The sequence below is a fragment of the Myxozyma melibiosi genome (genome assembly GCF_037950935.1).
Source record: "Myxozyma melibiosi strain Phaff 52-87 chromosome Unknown BZA70scaffold_5, whole genome shotgun sequence".
NCBI classification, from domain to species: domain Eukaryota; kingdom Fungi; phylum Ascomycota; class Lipomycetes; order Lipomycetales; family Lipomycetaceae; genus Myxozyma; species Myxozyma melibiosi.
In genome coordinates this window covers 75,381-94,760 of record NW_027042919.1, presented here as the reverse complement: position 1 = coordinate 94,760, position 19,380 = coordinate 75,381, and the positions used below count along the sequence as shown (strand labels likewise).

Genomic DNA, 19,380 nt, shown 5'->3' with positions numbered 1-19,380 from the left:
TTCTTTGCGAGACGTATGCGAACGGTGCGGTACTTGCGCGTGGTGGCGGGACCGGCGTATGAGTTGTTGTATATCGAAGGCGCAGCGTCGTCGTTGGCCACGTTGAGGTGTATGTGTGGTTCTTTTGTGAGTCCGCTGGAGGTGTTGGTGTTGGAGGTGTCGTCGGCGTCAATACTGCGATGGCGTTGAGAGGTGAGCGGGGAGGATTCATCTTCTTCAAGGATACGCCGCTGGTAGAGGGGTTCTGGGTGGAGTCCGGAGTCCCACGGTGAGTCTGGGGTGGATCGGTCGTCGCCGCTGACGCCGAGGGTGGATGCGAGGACGGCGTAGAGGTATGAGAGGAAGCGGAGGAGGAGGACTATCGGAGTTATTGAGCTGTACCACGAGCGCGGCGTTGCTGGTGGTAATAGTGAGGGAGATAGTGAGGGAGGTGGGGGTGAGGAGGAGGAGGATGACTCGGAGGAATTCTGAGCGGGATGCAGGGGGGAAGGGACGTCTTCGGGGGGAGTGTCGGAAAGAGGACTCTGCAGAGCAGCTGGATCAACGCCATCGAGGTCTCTTAAAGCAGCAGTCGAGGAGGAGGAGGAGGAAGTAGGAGAAGAGGAGGAAGCAGAGTCGTCATTCGCGGTGTGGTTCTGCGGGCCGGCGATGACTCGCTCGACGCGGGAGGAGAGGTACTGGATGGAGTTCATGAACCGGCAACAGTCAGACCCATATCTCTTGAATACAAAGAAGAAAACAGCAGGAAAGGCGCTGTTGCGAGGAATTGCAGCTGCCGGCAGGTTCGTGATCGTCGAGCAGCCGGCGAGCAGACGACGACGAACTCGACTGCGGCTGCGCTGGCACGTGACTGGGAGTTATGATGAGGGCGTGGGCCGAGTGATGGCGGAGACGTGTTTTTGCTGCCTCGGCTCCCCTCTTTGCGGCGGGTATAAAGAAGTGTCGTCGGTCTTGTCTTCCTGCAGTATTATAAGAAGCGAAGAAGAAGAATACAGAATGCTCTCGGACTTCTCATTCACAGGCAAATCAGCGCTCATCACCGGCGGATCGCGCGGACTCGGGCTGTCGGCCGCAAAGGGTCTGATGGAGGCAGGCGCATCGACGGTGTTTATCACATCGCGGTCGGAGAAGGCGTGTGCAGAGGCGGTCGAGTTCTTGAATGGATTATCAGGGATCAAAGGCAAGGCAATTGCGGTCCCCGGGGACTTTAGCAAGGCCGAGGATATCTACAGGGTGAAGAAGGTGGTGCAGCAGACGACTGATAGGCTGAACGTGGTGGTTGCGAACGCGGGCGCGACGTGGGGAGCTCCGTTCGACACGCACCCGGAGAAGGCGTTTGATCGAGTGCTTGGGCTGAACGTGAAGGGCGTGTTCTTTACTATCCAGGCGTTTGCAGACATGCTGGAGAAGGCGGGCACGAGCGAGGACCCGGCGCGGGCGATTGTGCTCGGCAGCGTCACTGGACTGATGGTGTCTTCGAACGGCGGCGGAGGGACGTATGGATACACTGCGAGCAAGGCGGCGGTGCACCATCTGGCGGAGGTGCTCGCGGTCGAGCTGGGACCGCGGAATATCTGCGTGAATGCGCTGGCGCCGGGGTTTTTTAGGAGCAAGATGGCGAACGGGCTGATTGACATGATTGGGGATGAGAACTTGAGTGAGATCAATCCTCGAGGCCGGCTGGGGTTTGCGGAGGATATCGAGAACATGATTGTGTTTCTGTCGGGGAAGGCGAGTTGTTATTTGAACGGGGCGATTATTCCGTTGGATGGGGGGTTGCATTTGGTGTCGAAGTTGTAGTTGTGATGTCAATTGAATGTTATAAGATGTCTACACTGTTCTATATGATATATCATATATCATATATATCATATCATATATATCATATATATGACATATATAGCAGACATATAGTAACAACAGCACACTTTGAATAATCAGTTTCAGTTTAATGAGCCGACCCGAACCCGCCGAGATCCGGAAACTCGGCGTTTGCGGCTCCGACGGGATGAGAATATTTGAGCTGAGAGAGAAGGAGAATAGAATAGATAGAAGAGATACAGTAGATATAACAGATAGAAGATAGAATAAACAGATATACAGATATACAGAACTAGTATATAAGAATAAACACACACAATACACACACTAACTACTAGTATGACTGCATGTCATCTCTGACTAATCACGTGCTGCAGCTGCGGCCGCTTTTTGTCTGCCTCCGCCCAGCCTCCTTCTTCCTCTCTTCACCACCTCTTCACCACCTCTCAGCCCCCTCCCCCCCTCCCCCCCCCCCCGCAATGGACGACCAAAAGGGCTTCGCAGATCTCGATCTGTCCGAGGAGCCCTCCCAGTCCGCTCCCCACCACGACGCCCACAAAGCCCGCCGTCTGCGCTGGGCCTCCGTCCGCCACCCCAACGGCCGTCCGAAGCGCTACTCCACGCGTCTCAAGCGTCTCTCCCTCCACCGCGGCCACTCCACCGCCCACGCCAACGGCCTCGCCCGCCAGCTCACCCAGATCGCCGCGAACGAGGGCGAGAACAAGGGCGACGACGCCGGCGTGGCCGCCAAAGACCTCCCGCACCGGCGCGTCTACGTCAACCGCCCGCTGCCGCCCGCAGAGCTCGACGAGGAGGGCATCCCCCTCGCCCAGTTCCCGCGCAACAAGACCCGCTCCGCAAAGTACACCCCGCTCTCCTTCGTCCCCAAAAACCTCTTCCTGCAGTTCCACAACATCGCAAACGTCTACTTCCTCTTCATCGTCATCCTCTCCATCTTCTCCATCTTCGGCGCCTCCAACCCCGGCCTCGGCGCTGTCCCCATCATCGTCATCGTCACCATCACCGCCATCAAAGACGCCATCGAGGACTACCGCAGAACCGTCCTCGACCTCGAGCTCAACAACTCCCCCACCCAGATCCTCTCCCACTGGACCAACCCAAACGTCTCCGACGACGACGTCTCCGCCTGGCGCCGCTTCAAAAAGGCCTCCACCCGCGTCTCCCTCAACATCCTCCACGTCCTCAAGCGCAGCTTCCGCTCCCGCAAGAGCCGCGCAAAGTACGACGCCCAGCGCCGCGCCCGCGAGGACGCCATGCGCGACGACGACGACAACTTCTCCGACGCCGACATGAGCCGCGCTTCCGCTGACCTCCGCCGTACCGTCGTCGGCGAGTCCTTCCAGATGCACGAAATCTCCAGACCCTCTGGCGACTACGCTGCTCCTGCCAACCCCTTCGCAGACTCCTCCGAGAACGACCCCTACCGCTCGCCCTCCATCGACCTCGCTCATGGTTCCGTCTTCGACCCCTCGCTCGTCGCCCCCGGCACCGCCCGCTTCAAGCGCTCCTTCTGGAAAGCCGTCCGCGTCGGCGACATCATCCGCATTCGCAACGACGACGAGATCCCCGCTGATGTCATCGTCCTCTCCACCTCCGACGCTGACGGCGCCTGCTACGTCGAGACAAAAAACTTGGACGGCGAGACAAACCTCAAAGTCCGCCAGGCCGTACGTTGCGGTCATGGCATCAAGCGCTCCAAAGACTGCGAAAAGATCTCCTTCCTGATCGAGTCTGAGGCTCCTCATCCAAACCTCTACTCCTACTCTGGTGTCCTGCGCTGGTCCCAGCTCACAAACAAGCACGATCCAAACTCGCCCCGTCAGGAGATGGCTGAGCCTCTCACCATCAACAACATGCTCCTCCGTGGTTGCACCCTCAGAAATACTGACTGGGTCATCGGTGTCGTCATGTTCACCGGTGTCGAGACAAAAATCATGCTCAACTCGGGCGAGACTCCTTCAAAGCGTTCGCGCCTCACCCGCGAGCTCAACTGGAATGTGAGTTTCTCTTCCTCCTATTTATTTCCAGTCACTAACTGACACATCCCAGGTCCTCTTCAACTTCCTCCTCCTCTTTGTCATCTGTTTCGTCTCAGGTGTCATCGAGGGAGTGCGATGGTCAAAAGACAGCAACACAATCGAGTGGTTCGAGTTTGGCTCGATCGGTGGCTCGGCCGCCGTCGACGGTCTCGTCACCTTCTGGACCTGTATCATTCTCTTCCAGTCCCTCGTGCCCATCTCGCTCTACATCTCTATCGAAATCATCAAGACCATCCAGGCCTTCTTCATCTACTCTGATACCTACATGTACTACGAGCCCATCGACTACCCCTGCACTCCAAAGTCCTGGAACATCTCGGACGATCTCGGCCAGATCGAGTACGTCTTCTCAGACAAGACCGGTACTCTCACCCAGAACGTCATGGAGCTCAAAAAGGTCACTGTCAACGGCGTCGCCTACGGTGAAGCCTACACCGAAGCCATGGCCGGTATCCAGAAGCGACAAGGCATGGATGTCGAAGTTGAAGGCGCAAAGGCCATGCGCAGGATCGCCCTCGCGCGCGAGGAGATGCTCAAGGAGATGAAGTCAATCAACGAAAACGTCTACCTCAACCCCGACAACCTGACCTTCGTCTCCCCGCAGTACATCCACGACCTCAAGGGCGAGAGCGGCGACGAGCAGGCTGATGCAGTTGATTACTTCATGATGGCCCTCGCGCTCTGCCACTCTGTCCTCGCCGAGCGTGTCAGTGAAGATCCCCCGGTCATTGAGTTCAAGGCCCAGTCTCCCGATGAGGCTGCCCTCGTCGCCACCGCGCGCGACGTCGGCTACGCCTTCATCGACCGCACCCAGCGCGGCGTCGTGCTCAACGTGCAGGGCGAGGTCAAGGAGTACCCTATCCTCACCACGCTCGAGTTCAACTCCACCCGTAAGCGTATGAGTGCGATCGTGCGCATGCCAGACACGAACCAGATCGTGCTGTTCTGCAAGGGTGCCGACTCGGTCATCTACTCGCGTCTGCGCGCCGGCGGTCAGGAAGAGCTCAAGGAGGCTACCGCCGAGGACCTCGAGATCTTTGCCAACGAGGGTCTGCGCACGCTCTGCATCGCGCACCGAATCCTCACCGAAGAAGAGTACAAGCTGTGGAGTGCCGAGTACGACGAGGCTGCCGCTGCTCTTACCGACCGAGAGGAGAAGATGGAGATCGCCGCCGACCGCATCGAGCGAAATCTCATCCTGCTCGGTGGTACCGCCATCGAGGATCGTCTGCAGGACGGTGTTCCTGACGCGATCTCGCTGCTCGCAGAGGCCGGTGTTAAGCTGTGGGTGTTGACCGGTGACAAGGTCGAGACCGCAATCAACATTGGTTTTTCTTGCAACATCCTCGGCACCGACATGAACCTCATGGTCTTTCAGATTTCTGCCGACGGTGGTCTCGAGGAAGCAGACCAGAAACTACGCGAGTTTTCAGAAAAGGAGTTTGGTCTCAAGGGCACGCTCGAGGAGCTCGAGTTTGCAAAGGGCGACCACGCGCCTCCGCCGCCGACGCACGCGCTCGTTATCGACGGTGAGGCGCTCAAGCTTGTGCTTGACGAGAGTCTAAAGATGCGCTTCTTGCTGCTCTGCAAGCGGTGCAAGGCCGTCATGTGCTGCCGTGTGTCGCCGGCGCAGAAGGCCGCCGTCGTGAAGATGGTCAAGGTCGGACTTGACGTTATGACGCTCGCGATCGGTGACGGAGCTAACGACGTTGCTATGATTCAAGCTGCTGATGTTGGTGTCGGTATTGCCGGTGAAGAAGGTCGACAGGCCGTCATGTCTTCGGACTATGCGATTGGCCAGTTCAGATTCCTGAGCAGACTGTTGCTCGTCCATGGACGATGGTCGTACCGAAGACTGGCGGAGATGATTGCAAACTTCTTTTACAAGAACGTGATCTTCACGTTTGCGCTGTTTTGGTACCAGATCTACAACGACTTTGACGGCTCGTATCTGTTTGACTACACCTACATCATGCTCTACAACTTGGCGTTCACCTCGCTGCCGGTTATCTTGATGGGTATTCTCGACCAAGACGTCAATGACAAGGTCTCGCTCGCGGTCCCGCAGCTGTACCAGCGCGGTATCCTTCGACTTGAGTGGACGCAGAAGAAGTTCTGGAGATATATGTTTGACGGCATGTACCAGTCCGTGCTCTGCTTCTATCTCGCCTATTTCCTCTACCACACGGGCGGATTCCAGACCTCGAACGGACTCGGCATCAACCAGCGCGAGTCGATGGGTGTTTTCGTTGCCACGGCTTGTATCATTGTCGCGAACTTGTACGTGTTTTCGAACCAGTACCGATGGGATTGGATCTTCTGCCTCATCGTCTTGATCTCCATCCTGTTGATCTTTGCCTGGACCGGAATCTACACGTGCTTCACCTACTCGGCCGCCTTCTTCGGTGCCGCGAACCAAGTCTACGGCAGCCTCATCTTCTGGGCGACCGTGCTGCTCTCGTCGGTCGCATGTCTGCTGCCGCACATCATTGCAAAGTCCGCGCAGAAAATGTACTACCCGCTCGACATCGACCTCGTGCGCGAGCAAATCAGTCTCGGCCACTTCGACTACCTGAACGACATCGACCCGGACAAAGTAGCCACGCTGGCCGCCCACGGCGCCACGAAGGAGAAGAAAGCGAACGGCAAGAAAGTCGAAGATAGTGATCTCGAAGACGTATATATCGGCGCGTCCACAGGAAGCTCGGGAAGCACGGGTAGCGACAGTATGGCGAAGGAAGCGATTATTGGTGACGGAACAAATGGCAAGCAACCTTGATTTTCCTTTCCCCCTTTCCTTCGTTTGCTTTTGCTTTTGTGTTTGTTGTTCTTGTTTGTGTTGTGTTGTTGTTGTGTTGTTGTGTTGTGATTGGGTTTGCTGGTGTTTCTGTATGTATTTTTATGCCTCTTCTCAACTCGTCCGCGGTTCCAGTATTGCAACTGCAAGAATTTTGAAACTGCAAGAGAGCCGATCGATAGTCGGACTGAGCCTTCATGGTTCCGCAGCGATCGAATACCTGATTCTACTGAACAGTTCAGTCTGCCCTGTACGTCGGTTTAATTCTAATTGTTTGTTTGATTTTGTATGATGTGTGTTTAGATATACAACTCTTGTGATTTGTCTTTGCATCTACCTCTCTCTGTCTTGATCTTTCTTTCTCGCTGCAACAAATCCCCCGTTTCAACAGCGCGCTAACACACTCTCCAGCCCCCAACAAGCACTACTCCTTCACGGCCGACGACGACCGTATCCCGATCACCTCGCCCGACCCGGACCTCGACACCGACCAGCGGTCGATAACCTCGCTTACATCCGAGCCCGGAAACGTGTTTAGCGACCCTTACGAGCCCGGCACGCCGGTGAACCAGTTCCGCAGGCGCGATTCGGAAACTGCGTCGTTTGTGAATAATTCGCCGGTGGTGGAGTCGAGACAGATGGTGTAGAGTTTTGTGGTGTGTGTATGTTGATTTATATAGAATTGTCTGTTCTGCTTTTGATCTGGTCTTTTTGTCTTTTTTCTATGTTTTTTGTTTATTGTCTGATACGTGAGAAAGTTTCATATGTCACTACGTCTTTTTATCTACCTTCTCCCCTCCTTAAAGATACGTCCTTCGTTTAGCGTATCTCTCATATAGAGCTGTTGATTTGTTATTATCCTTCTTTGATGCTATATACTATTACTACTACTACTTTTGTATCATGCACGTTGCAAACGAGAGAGAGAGAGTATCAAGCTTTGTTTTTGCTGCGTTTACAAGTATCGCGAGTGTCTGAAATATACATGTAAGATATGTCGACATGGACAGAGAATAAAAAAACCCGTTTTTCTATCAACTTTCACTCCTCCCTCTTCCTCTTCCTCCGCTTCAAACTCGCCACCCTCCGTCTCTCCAGCACGCTCTGCCTCGAATCCACATACATCCCCCTCAACCGATACTCCAGCGCCCTAAGCCCCAACACGGCTACCGTACGATCTCTAAACCGCGCGTCAGGATTGAAAATCTGTTTTTGCAGCCGCGAGAGGTGCGCGGTGATGATGTAGTTGATCTTGTCGTGGTCTTTGCCGATGCGGACGTAGCTCTGGAGCGCGTAGTTGAGGAACGTGATTTTGTGCGCGAGGAGGGGGTAGTCGAATTTGGAGCTCGCGCTGGAGGTCGAGGAGGTGGAGGAAGAGGAGGATGACGCGTCGTCGTCGTCGTCATCAGTTTCGTTGGGCGTGTCGAGGGATGGGGAGACGCTTTCAGCTGCGTCCTGAAACATCTCCTCATCCTCCTCCTCCTGCTCCTCTTCCTCATCATCACGAGTATCATCCCCCTCGCTCACCTCCGCATCCTGCTTCATCCGCAGCCTATACAGCAGATTCTCATTCAACTCCGGAATAATCCTCTTCGCAATCGGCAATCTCTTTGCCTCATGCACCTCCTCGCGCATCACCCCCTCAATATCATCCAGAAAAAACGCAAGCGCGAGCTGTGTGCGCAGCGCGATCGCGGGGTCGCCTGCCGAGACGGGTAAGATAGCGAGCAGGCGCGCGCGGAGGGGTGCCCCGCGAATGAGCTCGAAGAGGTATGGTGGCAGGGACGCGAGCCATGCGTTTGTAGTCGTGCGGGCGAGGATGATTGCGGACAGGAGTTTGGACGCGGCGGAGACGATGAGGGGGGCGGTGGAGAAGGAGGAGTCGAGGAGGGTGCAGAGGGCGAACATGAAGAGCGAGATGATGTCGCGGTAGGTTTGCTTGTGGACGATGTGGGTGAAGAGGGAGAGAGTGTTTTCGATGTTTGACGCGGGGGTCTTGGAGTGTTCGTCCGGCGGCTTGGGGTTTTGTTTGGGGTGGGATGCGGTAGGGTCTTCGTCTTCGTCGTCGGCATGCGTAGGCGGCAGAGTAAGCGTTAACGGAGTAGTCAACTTTGCAACGTCCTCATCAACACCTAGGTTCAGCATCATTGCAGAGACAACGTCTTTGTCGATCGGAAGCGTGTCGCAGCTCAGAAGAGTGTTGAGATACGCATTCGCCAGTACTGCGTTCGGCTCCGCGGAAACTGTGGATGTAAAGTCAGCACTAGTAAATTTGAAGAGAGTAGAGATGAGGAGTGAAATACTTTCGAGCATCAGCCAGCGCTTGATGGCATATGGGATCTTTTTGCCGGTGTCAAGCATGTACTTGATGAATCCACTTTCAAACATATTGCTTCTCGTGCTTGCATCTAGAGATTCATCAATCAGTACAAGACAGCAGTAAAAGAAAAGAACAATCCATACCCAGCAAACACGTCTGTATCCACGGCTCGAGACGCGTCACGTCCTTAAAAACAGGAAACCTCTCCCTCTTCGCTCTAAACTCCCCCAACGGCCTAAAAAACACAAACACAGGCCGATCCTGCTCCTTCTGCTGCTTTCTCAACAACCTCTGCATCCGCCTCGCAGCTTTACTCCCCAGCGAACTCTTCAAAAACTCGGTCGTGAACGCGCTCGTCCTTGGATCCCCTTTCTCCCGCCGCCGGCTGGGCGAGACCATGATATCTGCTGCATCCTCGGACGCGGCTGCTTCTGCGAGATTTGCCTCGTGGAACCGCTTGTTTTCCTCTATTAGGTCGCGGCTTTTCCTGATCTCTTCCGAGCGCGCGTGGAGCTTTCTCATGATCTCTTCGGGATCTGGGCCTAGTGGTTTTTTCAGATATCGTGAAGATGGGACGTGCGCGCTAGTAGGTCTGCGAGACGGCGTCGGCGATGGTGATCTCCGAGACGAGAGCGTCGAGCGATGCCCGTCTTTCTTTGCAAAGAACTTGTGCAGACTGCTCTGTACTCTTCGCGAAGGCGACGAGAACGGACTGCTGCTGCCATTTCCGGACGGCGAGAGGTGGGGTTCGGGTGTCGAGCGTCGGCGGGATGTGTTTGTGTTTGTGTTCTTGCTGAGTCTGGCCATGGCTGAGAGATATTTCTGATGAGGGATCTGATGAGAGATCTGGTGAGGAGTGGTGAAGTGCGTGGTGGGTTCGGGACGCGTGGGTGAGACGCGTTGCTGGAGTTGCGCGTCGCGACTGTAGCAACACAACGACAACAACAACAAGAATAAACAGTGACTATTCACACAGAATAGAACTTCTTTCTATTGCAAATATCCAACAACCACAACAACCACAACAACTTCCACAGCTCAGAATCCTGAATGAATCAACAACACCAAAAGATAGCTCCCGGTTTGCAACCAGCTGTCAGCCGGTTCCGGTTCCGGTTGCAGCCCAAGTTCTCCCAACTTCGGTTGCATCTCTAAAATTCTGTCTTCGACATCTTTTTATCTCTCGAATCCCAGCACCCAGACAAAAAGAACGTCTACAAGCCGGCCATGGTCCGATTCTGCGCTGCTTCTCGAGTTTAGACGATAAGAACAGCGGAAGATCATGATGCTAGTGCGAGCGCCGTCGCGGCGCGCGTTGTCGCAGCTCCGTCACATCTGCGCAGAAGCACTGCCGGCGCCTGCTCGTCATTATCACCAGCGCTCGTCTGTCCTCCAGCAACAGTCTGTCTGTCTGACGAGGAGAAGATGCGGTGCGCATAGACTCAGCGCGAGCAACTGCAGCAGCAGTGCGGCTGGGGGTATCAAGCGACAGTTCAGCATCTCGAAGACTGCGCAAATCTCGAAATCAGACCACGACAAATCGCCGAAATCCACGACAGCGCTTGCCGAGCGCCAGTCCGAGGCCGTTGATCCGCTCTACGACGATATTACTACCTCTTCCGACGCCACTGCCGACGAAATCATAGAAATACTCGTGACTGAACGGCAAAGGAAGCGAGAGGCTACAGAAAATAAAAACACCGACCGCACAATATCAGACCAAGAAATCCCCGTCAAACGACTCGACTCCAAAGCTCTGCATCAAGCCCAGGAAGCTATGAAGCAGCAGCAACAACAACAACAATATGAAAAAGCAGACTGGATCCGCAAAGAACGCGAGGCAGAGGAATATCTCCTCGAACAAGGCTCTCCCGTAACCCACACGCCGGCCCCGGAATACCCGTGCCAGCAGCCTCGTCCGCAGAGTCTATACCCGCTAACCTCAAAGCTGAGGTCGTCTGCGTCGTCTGCAGCGGCGTCGTCAACTGCGTCGGCAACAGCATCGGCAATGGCGGCGAGCATGAGTCGACAGAGCTGGAGCAAGAGCGCGATTGATGACCTGCTGCTCGAGCGAAGTCTGTCGATGAAGACGAGCGTTAATGGAAATCTTGTTCGATGCACGGTCTTTGATGTCGATGGAAACGTCACAGTCGTCAGCGGTGAGTTTAGAAAATCAGAGCTGTTAAGCAAGGTATGTATTTCTCTCTTTTATTGACACAGTTCTCATATCTGATCTCTCTTCCAGCACGGACTACTCCCCCGCGATCTGCGCAAACTCGACACCGGCTCATACAGCACCATGCCCTCGATCCTCGTCCGCAACAACTCGATCCTCGTCAACCTGCTCCACATCCGCGCCCTCATCAAAGCCGACATGGTCCTCGTCTTTGACGCATACGGCTCGACCGACTCCCAAACCCAATCCGTATTCATGTACGATCTCGAAGGGAAGCTGCGCCAGGGGTCAAAAGCAATGGGCGGTCTTCCCTACGAAATGCGCGCGCTCGAAGCGATCCTGATCTCAGTCGTCACCGCGCTCGACTCGGAGATGAAGATCCACACGACGCTCGTCACTGGGATCCTCGCTGACCTCGAAAACAACATCGACCGCGAAAAACTGCGCCATCTGCTCGTGCAATCAAAAGGTCTCTCCGCGTTCCTGCAAAAGGCCACGCTCGTGCGCGACGCCATCAACGAAGTACTCGAGCAAGACGACGATCTCGCAGGCATGTACCTGACCGAGAAACTACAAGGCGTATGGCGCCCGCCAGACCAGCACTCCGAAGTCGAGATGCTTCTCGAGTCGTACTACAAGCACTGCGACGAAATCGTGCAGGCGGCAAACATCACAATGTCAAACGTCCGCACGACAGAGGAAATCGTAAACATAATCCTCGACGCAAACCGTAACTCGCTCATGCTTCTCGAGCTCAAGTTCTCCATCGGCGCAATGGGTCTCGGCGGCGGCGCCCTCATCGCGGGTCTGTACGGCATGAACCTCCGCAACTCGCTCGAGGACGCCGAGCTCGGCTTTCTCGCCGTATCGCTGTCCGCCGCCGCCGTCGTCTGCGGAATCGTCTTTGTCGGACTCAAGCATTTGCGAAAAGTCCAGCGCGTCACAATGATGTGGGAACGATCGACCGCGCGGATCCCAAACGCTCCCACTACCTCGTCTACGATAGGTCAGCCGCTAAACTCACCACCGGGCGTTAAACCGATGTGGACCTGTTTGTCTCCCGCGCCGTCGGGGAAACAGATGCCGGGTATAGGCAGGATGAAAAAACGGTCATCTTCAAAATGGGGCGGGTGGTTTCGGCGTAGATAGTTGAGATTTTGTATATAGAAGGAGGAGAAATAGTAAATGTCGGTATACATTATAATACTAGTCGGACTATGGTACAGTTCAAATCACCCAAAACGACAGATATATATGTAGATATATATGTTCGGAACCCCGTAAACACCTGTAAATTTCCCAAGCCCATATTCAAACAAGAGAAAATATCCGTAAAGAAAAAAATAAGAAAAAAAATAACGGCATAAATAGCAAAGAAATAGAAGAGAATGTTGTACAGCAAGAGAATCAACATCATACACCACACCCCACAAAAATACAAAAACTGCTTTTGCTCACACATCATCCGGATGCACCGCATACTCGCACGGCACGTTCGCATTATCCGCCAGATCGTATCCGTTATTATACCCAATCAACGTATGATGATAGCCGCCCATCGAGACAAACTCCTCGTTCGCGTTGGGTGAGTAGACAGGTACCCAGTCCGCGCCATCGTCGTCCTCGGCGTCGCTGTCGTCGTGTGTGTTTGCGCCGTTGCTGAGCGACCGAGGAGTAGGGTCGTCGTCCGGAAACGCCTCGATCGCGTTCCGCGGCGGCGCGGTTGCAGAATATACAGGCACCTGGTCTTCGCTTGCGGGCGCCGTCGAGGTCGACGCGCTGCCGTCGGGAGCACTTGCGAGCTGTAAAAGTCGCTCTCGCTCCTGCTCTAATTTGTCTAGTGGTCGCGGCTCGCTTTCGTCAGCAGCGGTGGAGCCAGATCCAGAAGCAGGCATCTCGGGAGGAGAAAGAAACTCAGCAGAACCATCTAGTGCAGCCAATGGAGGCGCGTCCGGCACGGCGACAGAAGACATAGCCGGCGGCTCGGACGGTAAGAGCGCTTGCTCCAACAGTGCCAGTCGTTCCTTTTCTGACTGTGGAGGGTATGCGGGTGCTGAAGTCGAGGGTAACTCTGAAGAGTACCCAGGTGCCGCTGTTGACACCGGTGCTGCTGAGGACGATGATGAGGATGCTATAGGTGCTGGAGCTGAGGCTGGATGTGGATCTGGGACGGTATATTCCGGAACGGATGAAGTAGACGGCGGCATCGGAGGAGGAACCGGCATAGAAGAGCCAGCCGATGAAGCGTTATTACTGAGAGAAGCGGTCGAGTTGCGCACAGCTGATTGAGTAGCAGGCCCAGAAGCAAACGACTGCTGCGCCGGGATCGGACTGCTGTTGCTGTTCTGCCGGACTTGCTCGTTGGGTATCAGCTTGGCGCAGATATGCTCCGACCGTTCTGTGCCGACGACGATCTCATTCCAAAGACTGACGACGCCCTTCACGCGCTTCAGAAGCTCGGTGTCGACGTATGGCCGCGAGGTAAGGTCCACGCCGGCGGCTGCGTCGGCTTGAGTAGGTGCGACGTGGGCCGACAGCGGGAGATCTGCTTTTCCAGATAGATCGAGAACGACCTCGAGACAGTACTTGAACGCAACAAGCGGGTACTCATCAATAGTCGGGAATATCTCTGTCGGCACGCGGATGTTTGCCGTGATTGTGGTGGTGAGTGAGCGCGAGTCAATGTAGAGCGGCACGACGGTCTGCACCAGGTCTTTTCTGAACGAGAGAGGTTCGAGGTCGTGCGCGCACACCCGTGATATGCGCAGGAACGTGATGACTACGCCGGTGACGGAGCGCACCTCGCGGACGTGTCTGACTGTGATTTTCACGGGGATCGATTCGCCGCGCAGACAGCCTGCCGAGGGCGTTTCGACGATCGCGGTAGCCGTCCCGCTCTCCCGACTCTTGCGCGTCTTCTTTTTGATTTCGACGCTCAGCATCGACGGTTTTGGCGGCGGCAGGTCGGCGATGTCGAGCGGGCATTGCAGCGGGAGGATCTTGTGAGCTGTCGCGGGTGGGAACGGGCCCGGTCGGTGGTGCGAGGCGGTGAGCATGTAGACGATCGAGCCCTTTTCGAATTCGAGCGAGGTCATGAGACCCTTTGTTGGCAGCTCGAACATGAAAGCGAAGGAGTGCTCGCCGCGGGGGAGTTTGCGGGCGACTGAGTTGGGGGTGGGAGTGGAGGAGGAGGCCTGTGATGCTGCTACTGCGTTTGCTGAGGATATTGAAGAGGAGGAGGATGAGGCTGAGGAGGAGGGAGCTGTAGTATTGCTTTGGGTATTATTGCTCGTAGTAGAAGCAGAAGCAGCAGCAGTATTTGAGTCTGGCAGATCGCTGTCTTCGGTCTGCTCAGCGGCGTCCCAGAGCACGATTTCTTCGTGGCAGAGCACGTGTCTGAACGAGGGCCCCTTCACGAGCGGGTTGCGGACGGTGAGCTGTCCGAGCAGACGCAGCCGGACCTGAGTGGTGAGCACCGGCTTCGGAAGGTCGAGGACGACGACTCCAGTAAGGGCATCGCCGGGCGCCCAGACGCGGTGGGGCTCGTCGAGCGAGACAAAGAACTCGTCGACGCTCGAGAGCGGGGCGGTGAGAGCAGACAGCGACGGTCTTAGGCGGGCGAGGGCCTTTTTCATCGCTGGTTTGAGGGCGTTCGGGTGCTTTTGTGGGGAGTTCAGCGAGTCGAAGAGGCGGATGTCGTGAAGCAGTCGAACGGCTGACGACGACGGTGTGGGACGAGTCGGGGAAGTGTGGCCGGGACCCTAGCCCTGGAGGCGAGGTATTTATTACGTAACTGCGCGGGCTTTTGCGCGGAGCAGACGAGAGGATGAGAGAGAGGAGGAGAGAGGGAGAAGAGGAGGGTAGAGAGCAGACTGCTTGTTTGGTGGGGTTTGAGCGGAGGAGGAAGGGATCAGGTTGAGGAAGAGGATGCAGCTGGCGGTTGGGTTTAGTCATGAATTATATAAGTGTGATTACTAATATATTACCAACATGTTAGAGATGTCTATTAGATGTACATATACAGATACAGTTACTCCTCCGAAAACTTGCCCCTCTTGACGACAAACCCCTCGAGCGCAGCAAGCATCGCGTAGAGTCGGTTCTCGGCCTCGTCAAAGACAAGCGACTTGTCGCTGTAGAAGATCTCGTCCGAGACCTCCTCAGGCTTGCGCGGGAGACAGTGCATAAACTTCCAGTCTGGCTTTGCGGCCTTTCCGAGCTCGGCAGTGACCTGAAATCCCGCAAACTGCTTCAGTCTGAGCTGCTTCTCGGCCTCCTGGCCCATCGAGACCCAGGTGTCGGTGACGATGACGTCTGCGGCAGCGACAGCCTGCGTGGGCTCGTGGCAGACCTTCAGCTCGGCGCCAGACTCGGCGGCGGCCTCGGCCACTTTTGAAAACACTTGCTCGTTGACGGGGTACTCTTTCGGGGTCGCGACCGAGACGCTGATGCCGCTCTTTGCGCACGCGAGCGCGAGGTCGTTGAGCACGTTGTTGGCGTCGCCGACCCAGGCAAGTCGGAGGCCGTTCGTCTTGCCAAAGGCGACCTTGATTGTCAAAAGGTCGGCAATGGCCTGCAAGGGGTGGTATGTGTCGCAGAGCGCGTTGATGACGGGCACGGATGAGGCAGCGGCGAGGCCGGCGATATCGGAATGAGGCCCCACGCGGGCAACAAGGCAGGAGGTCATGCTCGAGATGACGCGGCCGCTGTCGTAGAGAGTCTCGTTGACTCCGAGCTGGATGTCGTCCTTTCCGAGGAACATCGGGTGTCCGCCGAGGTAATTGATCGCAGCCTCTGAGGAAACCCGCGTCCGCGTTGACCGCTTCGAGAAGATCATGGCGATGGTGTGTCCGGTCAGCGGCTGGGAATCGGCGGCGGTTGTGAAGGACTCGGCCTTGATAAGACTCCGGTAGCTGTCAGCCTTGTCAATGAGGTACTTGAGCTCCGCGGAGGACAGGTCTCCTATCGAGAGCAGATGTCGCGGGGAAACCGGCGCCGAAGCAGCGGTGGACGAGAACCGCACATGGGCGGTCGAGGTGAGGTTGCGGAGAGAGGATTTGAGTGCCTGCATGCTGTCTTCCGTCTGCGAATGTGTTTTATCAGCGTCGACGGCGATTGTCATGAAGAAGAAGGCGGATCAGCGCGAGGAGGAGGTGAAGATGGAAAATATCAGAAATAAAATCAAATAAAAATAAAAAAGATTTTACTTTGAGTCATATCACGTGTGTTATCCGCACGTGACCTTCTCTGATCCACGTGACGAGTCTGGACCCACGTGATGCGCAGCGGAGAAGATTCTCTTCACACCTCCTCAACACAGCTCATCACCGCACTGCTCACTTCTTGTATTCTACAGCAAAAGACAGAATCTGCAGAAGAAACAGCACAAAATGTCGAAAATCGGTCTTGACGACCTCACTCCGCAGGGCACAGTCCGCAAACCGGACCTCTCGATCGAAATCCCGCCGCCGCCGTATGCGAACCACAAGTCATCTTCCGCCACGGCCGCGCTGCTCGTCCACACGCCCTACTCGCCTGGATATTATGACGAAGACAACGAAGAAGACTACGGCGATGGTCTGTTTGAGAACACCAGACGCCAGCCTCGCGTCAACTCGTACGCGGTCGGTCGCGCGCTCAGACTGTTCAAGTGGCCGATCGTTATCTCAACCCTCGTCGCGGCCTGTCTCTCGCTCTCCCTCGTCGCCTCGCATCTCGTAAAGACCTCTGCGCCGGCTATGTACGCAAAGCAGAGCATCAACCTCAACCTCACCTCTGTCTCGATCGTGCAGATGTCTTCGAACGGCATCCACACACACGTCGTCGGCGAGATCTCATTCAACTCGTCCAGGGTGCAGGACCGCACCACCCGCGCGGTCGGTCGGATCGCGACGCTGATTATGCGCAAGGCTGAGACAAAGGAGACGACTATGGATATCTCGCATGTGGATGAGTCTGGTCATCCGATCACGATCGGACAGGCGTCCGTGCCAAACATTGTTGTTGACATCCGCGACGGTCACACTACGCCCATTGATTTCATCAGCACCGTCAAGGATGTGGCGGCTATCTCCGACATCGCAAAGTTGGTTGAGGAGTATTTGCATGGAGAGTTGAATGGAGCGGTTTTTAGGGGTGATGTTGATTTGCCTCTGAGATCTGGAATCTTGCCACTTGGAACTCATCACGTTGCCCACGACGTTCATCTTCAGTGTATGTGTTTTTATTTCCTACTGCTTTTGTTTTAACTATGGGACTAACAATGGTGTAAAGCATCCGGTACTGGATCTATTCCATTCTCTGTGTCTGAATTCAAATTCAGTGAGGCAGCAGGTCATCAGGGTATTAATGTGCTTGTGGCGGCGACGGCCAAGAACCCGTATCCGATCAATGTGAATCTGCCTGCGCTAGAGTGGATTGTTGAAGCGCCGGCGTGCCATCAGCGACAGATTGTTCCGCTTGCGATTGCTCATTCGGACGAGTTGCTTGTGACCCCTCACGGAGACGTGAACTTGAAGGTGTTGTCGACGGTGAGCGAGCTTCCTCGCCCGTTTACTGAGACGTGCCCTGGATCTGAACCCGCAATGTCGGCGATGGATAGCTACTTGAGAAAGTATCTGTCAGGCGAGCAGATTAAGATTTATGTTCGGGGTAAACCCGCGCAGAAGATTGTTGATTTGCCAGCCTGGGTGTCAGACTTGTTGTCAGTGGTGTCGATCCCAGTGCCGGTTCCGGGCCGCAAGACAGGTGGTGGTGAGAACGGCACGGACAGTATTCTGAAATCGTTTGGGTTGTCGCGAGTGAAGATTTCGGTTCCGCAGCGGGGCATGCCAGGAAGTGGCAATGATGCGTTGCCGCGGATCAGCGCGCTTGTGAATGCGGTGATTGATTTGCCAAAGGAGCTTGATTTCTCGATTGCAATCACGCAGCTGCGGGGAATTTCAGATATGGCGTACGAAGGCGACAAGTTTGGCGTTCTTGAGATTGAGGACTGGACACCGGCGACGTCGTTTTATACCTCAGAGGGATACATCCAGGTTGTTGCGGAGATTACGGATGTGCCGATTGATATTACAGATCAGACGGTGTTTAAGGTGATTTTGCAAAAGATGTTTTTCCAGGGCGAGGTGAATGTTGAGGTTGATGGTACTATTGACGTTGGGCTCGATACGCCTGTCGGAGGGTTCACGATCAGCAAGATTCCTGCAAAGGGAAGTGTCGGGTTGCGGAGATATGGAGCTATTGTTAGTGAGGTGGACGATGGCGCTATGATGCTGAGTGAGGGTGAGGATTGCGCGGGCCTCGTTGAGATCGAGAACGGGAAGCAGGAGTGGTTTGAGTACGATGTGGCGGAAGTGGTCGAGGAAGCAGCGGAGGAAGTGGAAGGACTGCGATTTGCGCTGGAGGTGATGGAGGAGATGAAGAACGTGATGGATGAGATTGAGGAGGCATTTGAGGAGAAGGAGTTTTTGAGCGCAGCAGCGGAGTTGATTGAGCATGCGGCCCGACTGGAGTAGTTTTGTTTTGTTTTTGATTGCTTTGATTGTTTTTTGTTTTTATTTATCAGGTGGAGCAGGGATGGTAACAATTTTATGACTGGCGTTTCGTGTTGGTTTTTACAGATATATCTTATACATGTTTCAATACATACAACATACATATAGTAACTGTATACAGTACAATACAAGTAGTGAGTAGGTAGGAACAGGGCAGAGGGGATGACGTCACAGCCGAAATCACGTTGTCGAGGTTGCCTGACCTTTGCAAGATTTTCAGTTTTTAACCGGAATCGAGTGATTTCGAACTGCTGTTCGGTCTGTGGTCTGTTGATGTTTATTCGGCTGTGGTGATATTAATCAGGATGAGTAGTTGGTATTATCACGAGATATTGAATATGTTTATGGTGTGCAGGTCGCAGACGGCCGAGGGGGCTGTTTGGTTGCTGCGAAGAACTACTGATGTTGTGTGTATCTATGTAGTGTACCTGAGTGTGAGTAGTTGATATCTGTCTTCTGTCGAATATCTGTCTAGTATTTGTCTAGCATATGTCTATTGTCTGTGGTATTTGTGGTATCTGTCAAGTCTGTCGTTCTGCTCCGTATCGACAGCTATCTCTACGCTGTCAAAAGGGTGCTGTAACCACCCGAGCAATAAACACACAAATAATAACACACGAATAATAAAAAACAACACAACGCAAAAACAG

General features: G+C 54.8%; 8 protein-coding genes across 8 annotated transcripts; 5 read left to right on the top strand and 3 right to left on the bottom strand.

The window, feature by feature from the left end:
* Positions 1 to 996: 996 nt before the first annotated feature.
* BZA70DRAFT_299201 (uncharacterized protein) lies at positions 997 to 1,800 on the top strand (the record flags this gene model as incomplete). The annotated part of the gene is made up of 1 exon (XM_064914651.1): positions 997 to 1,800. One exon carries the CDS (start codon positions 997 to 999, stop codon positions 1,798 to 1,800), a length of 804 nt encoding a protein of 267 aa, XP_064768341.1.
* A 500-nt stretch (positions 1,801 to 2,300) lies between these two features.
* Positions 2,301 to 6,660, top strand: BZA70DRAFT_238036 (aminophospholipid-translocating P4-type ATPase; the record flags this gene model as incomplete). Its single annotated transcript, XM_064910430.1, has 2 exons — positions 2,301 to 3,839; positions 3,892 to 6,660. 2 exons carry the CDS (start codon positions 2,301 to 2,303, stop codon positions 6,658 to 6,660), a joined length of 4,308 nt encoding a protein of 1,435 aa, XP_064768340.1.
* Positions 6,661 to 7,719: 1,059 nt separating this feature from the next.
* On the bottom strand, positions 7,720 to 9,805 carry BZA70DRAFT_267155 (uncharacterized protein; the record flags this gene model as incomplete). Its single annotated transcript, XM_064911083.1, has 2 exons — positions 7,720 to 9,086; positions 9,142 to 9,805. The coding sequence occupies 2 exons, from the start codon at positions 9,803 to 9,805 to the stop codon at positions 7,720 to 7,722; spliced, it is 2,031 nt and encodes a 676-aa protein (XP_064768339.1).
* Positions 9,806 to 11,081: 1,276 nt separating this feature from the next.
* On the top strand, positions 11,082 to 12,323 carry BZA70DRAFT_238057 (inner membrane magnesium transporter MRS2; the record flags this gene model as incomplete). Its single annotated transcript, XM_064910432.1, has 2 exons — positions 11,082 to 11,189; positions 11,244 to 12,323. 2 exons carry the CDS (start codon positions 11,082 to 11,084, stop codon positions 12,321 to 12,323), a joined length of 1,188 nt encoding a protein of 395 aa, XP_064768338.1.
* A 153-nt stretch (positions 12,324 to 12,476) lies between these two features.
* Positions 12,477 to 15,007, bottom strand: BZA70DRAFT_151812 (uncharacterized protein). The gene has a single exon (XM_064909713.1). The coding sequence runs from the start codon at positions 14,807 to 14,809 to the stop codon at positions 12,629 to 12,631; it is 2,181 nt and encodes a 726-aa protein (XP_064768337.1). The 5' UTR covers positions 14,810 to 15,007; the 3' UTR covers positions 12,477 to 12,628.
* A 197-nt stretch (positions 15,008 to 15,204) lies between these two features.
* BZA70DRAFT_238274 (Aspartate/ornithine carbamoyltransferase) lies at positions 15,205 to 16,245 on the bottom strand (the record flags this gene model as incomplete). Its single annotated transcript, XM_064910440.1, has 1 exon — positions 15,205 to 16,245. The coding sequence occupies one exon, from the start codon at positions 16,243 to 16,245 to the stop codon at positions 15,205 to 15,207; it is 1,041 nt and encodes a 346-aa protein (XP_064768336.1).
* Positions 16,246 to 16,488: 243 nt separating this feature from the next.
* On the top strand, positions 16,489 to 17,476 carry BZA70DRAFT_277811 (uncharacterized protein). The gene has a single exon (XM_064912507.1). The coding sequence runs from the start codon at positions 16,565 to 16,567 to the stop codon at positions 17,420 to 17,422; it is 858 nt and encodes a 285-aa protein (XP_064768335.1). The 5' UTR covers positions 16,489 to 16,564; the 3' UTR covers positions 17,423 to 17,476.
* Positions 17,306 to 18,912, top strand: BZA70DRAFT_152213 (uncharacterized protein). Its single transcript, XM_064909715.1, has 3 exons — positions 17,306 to 17,387; positions 17,624 to 18,544; positions 18,657 to 18,912. Exons 2-3 carry the CDS (start codon positions 17,759 to 17,761, stop codon positions 18,663 to 18,665), a joined length of 795 nt encoding a protein of 264 aa, XP_064768334.1. The 5' UTR covers positions 17,306 to 17,387; positions 17,624 to 17,758; the 3' UTR covers positions 18,666 to 18,912.
* The last annotated feature ends 468 nt before the right edge of the window (positions 18,913 to 19,380 follow it).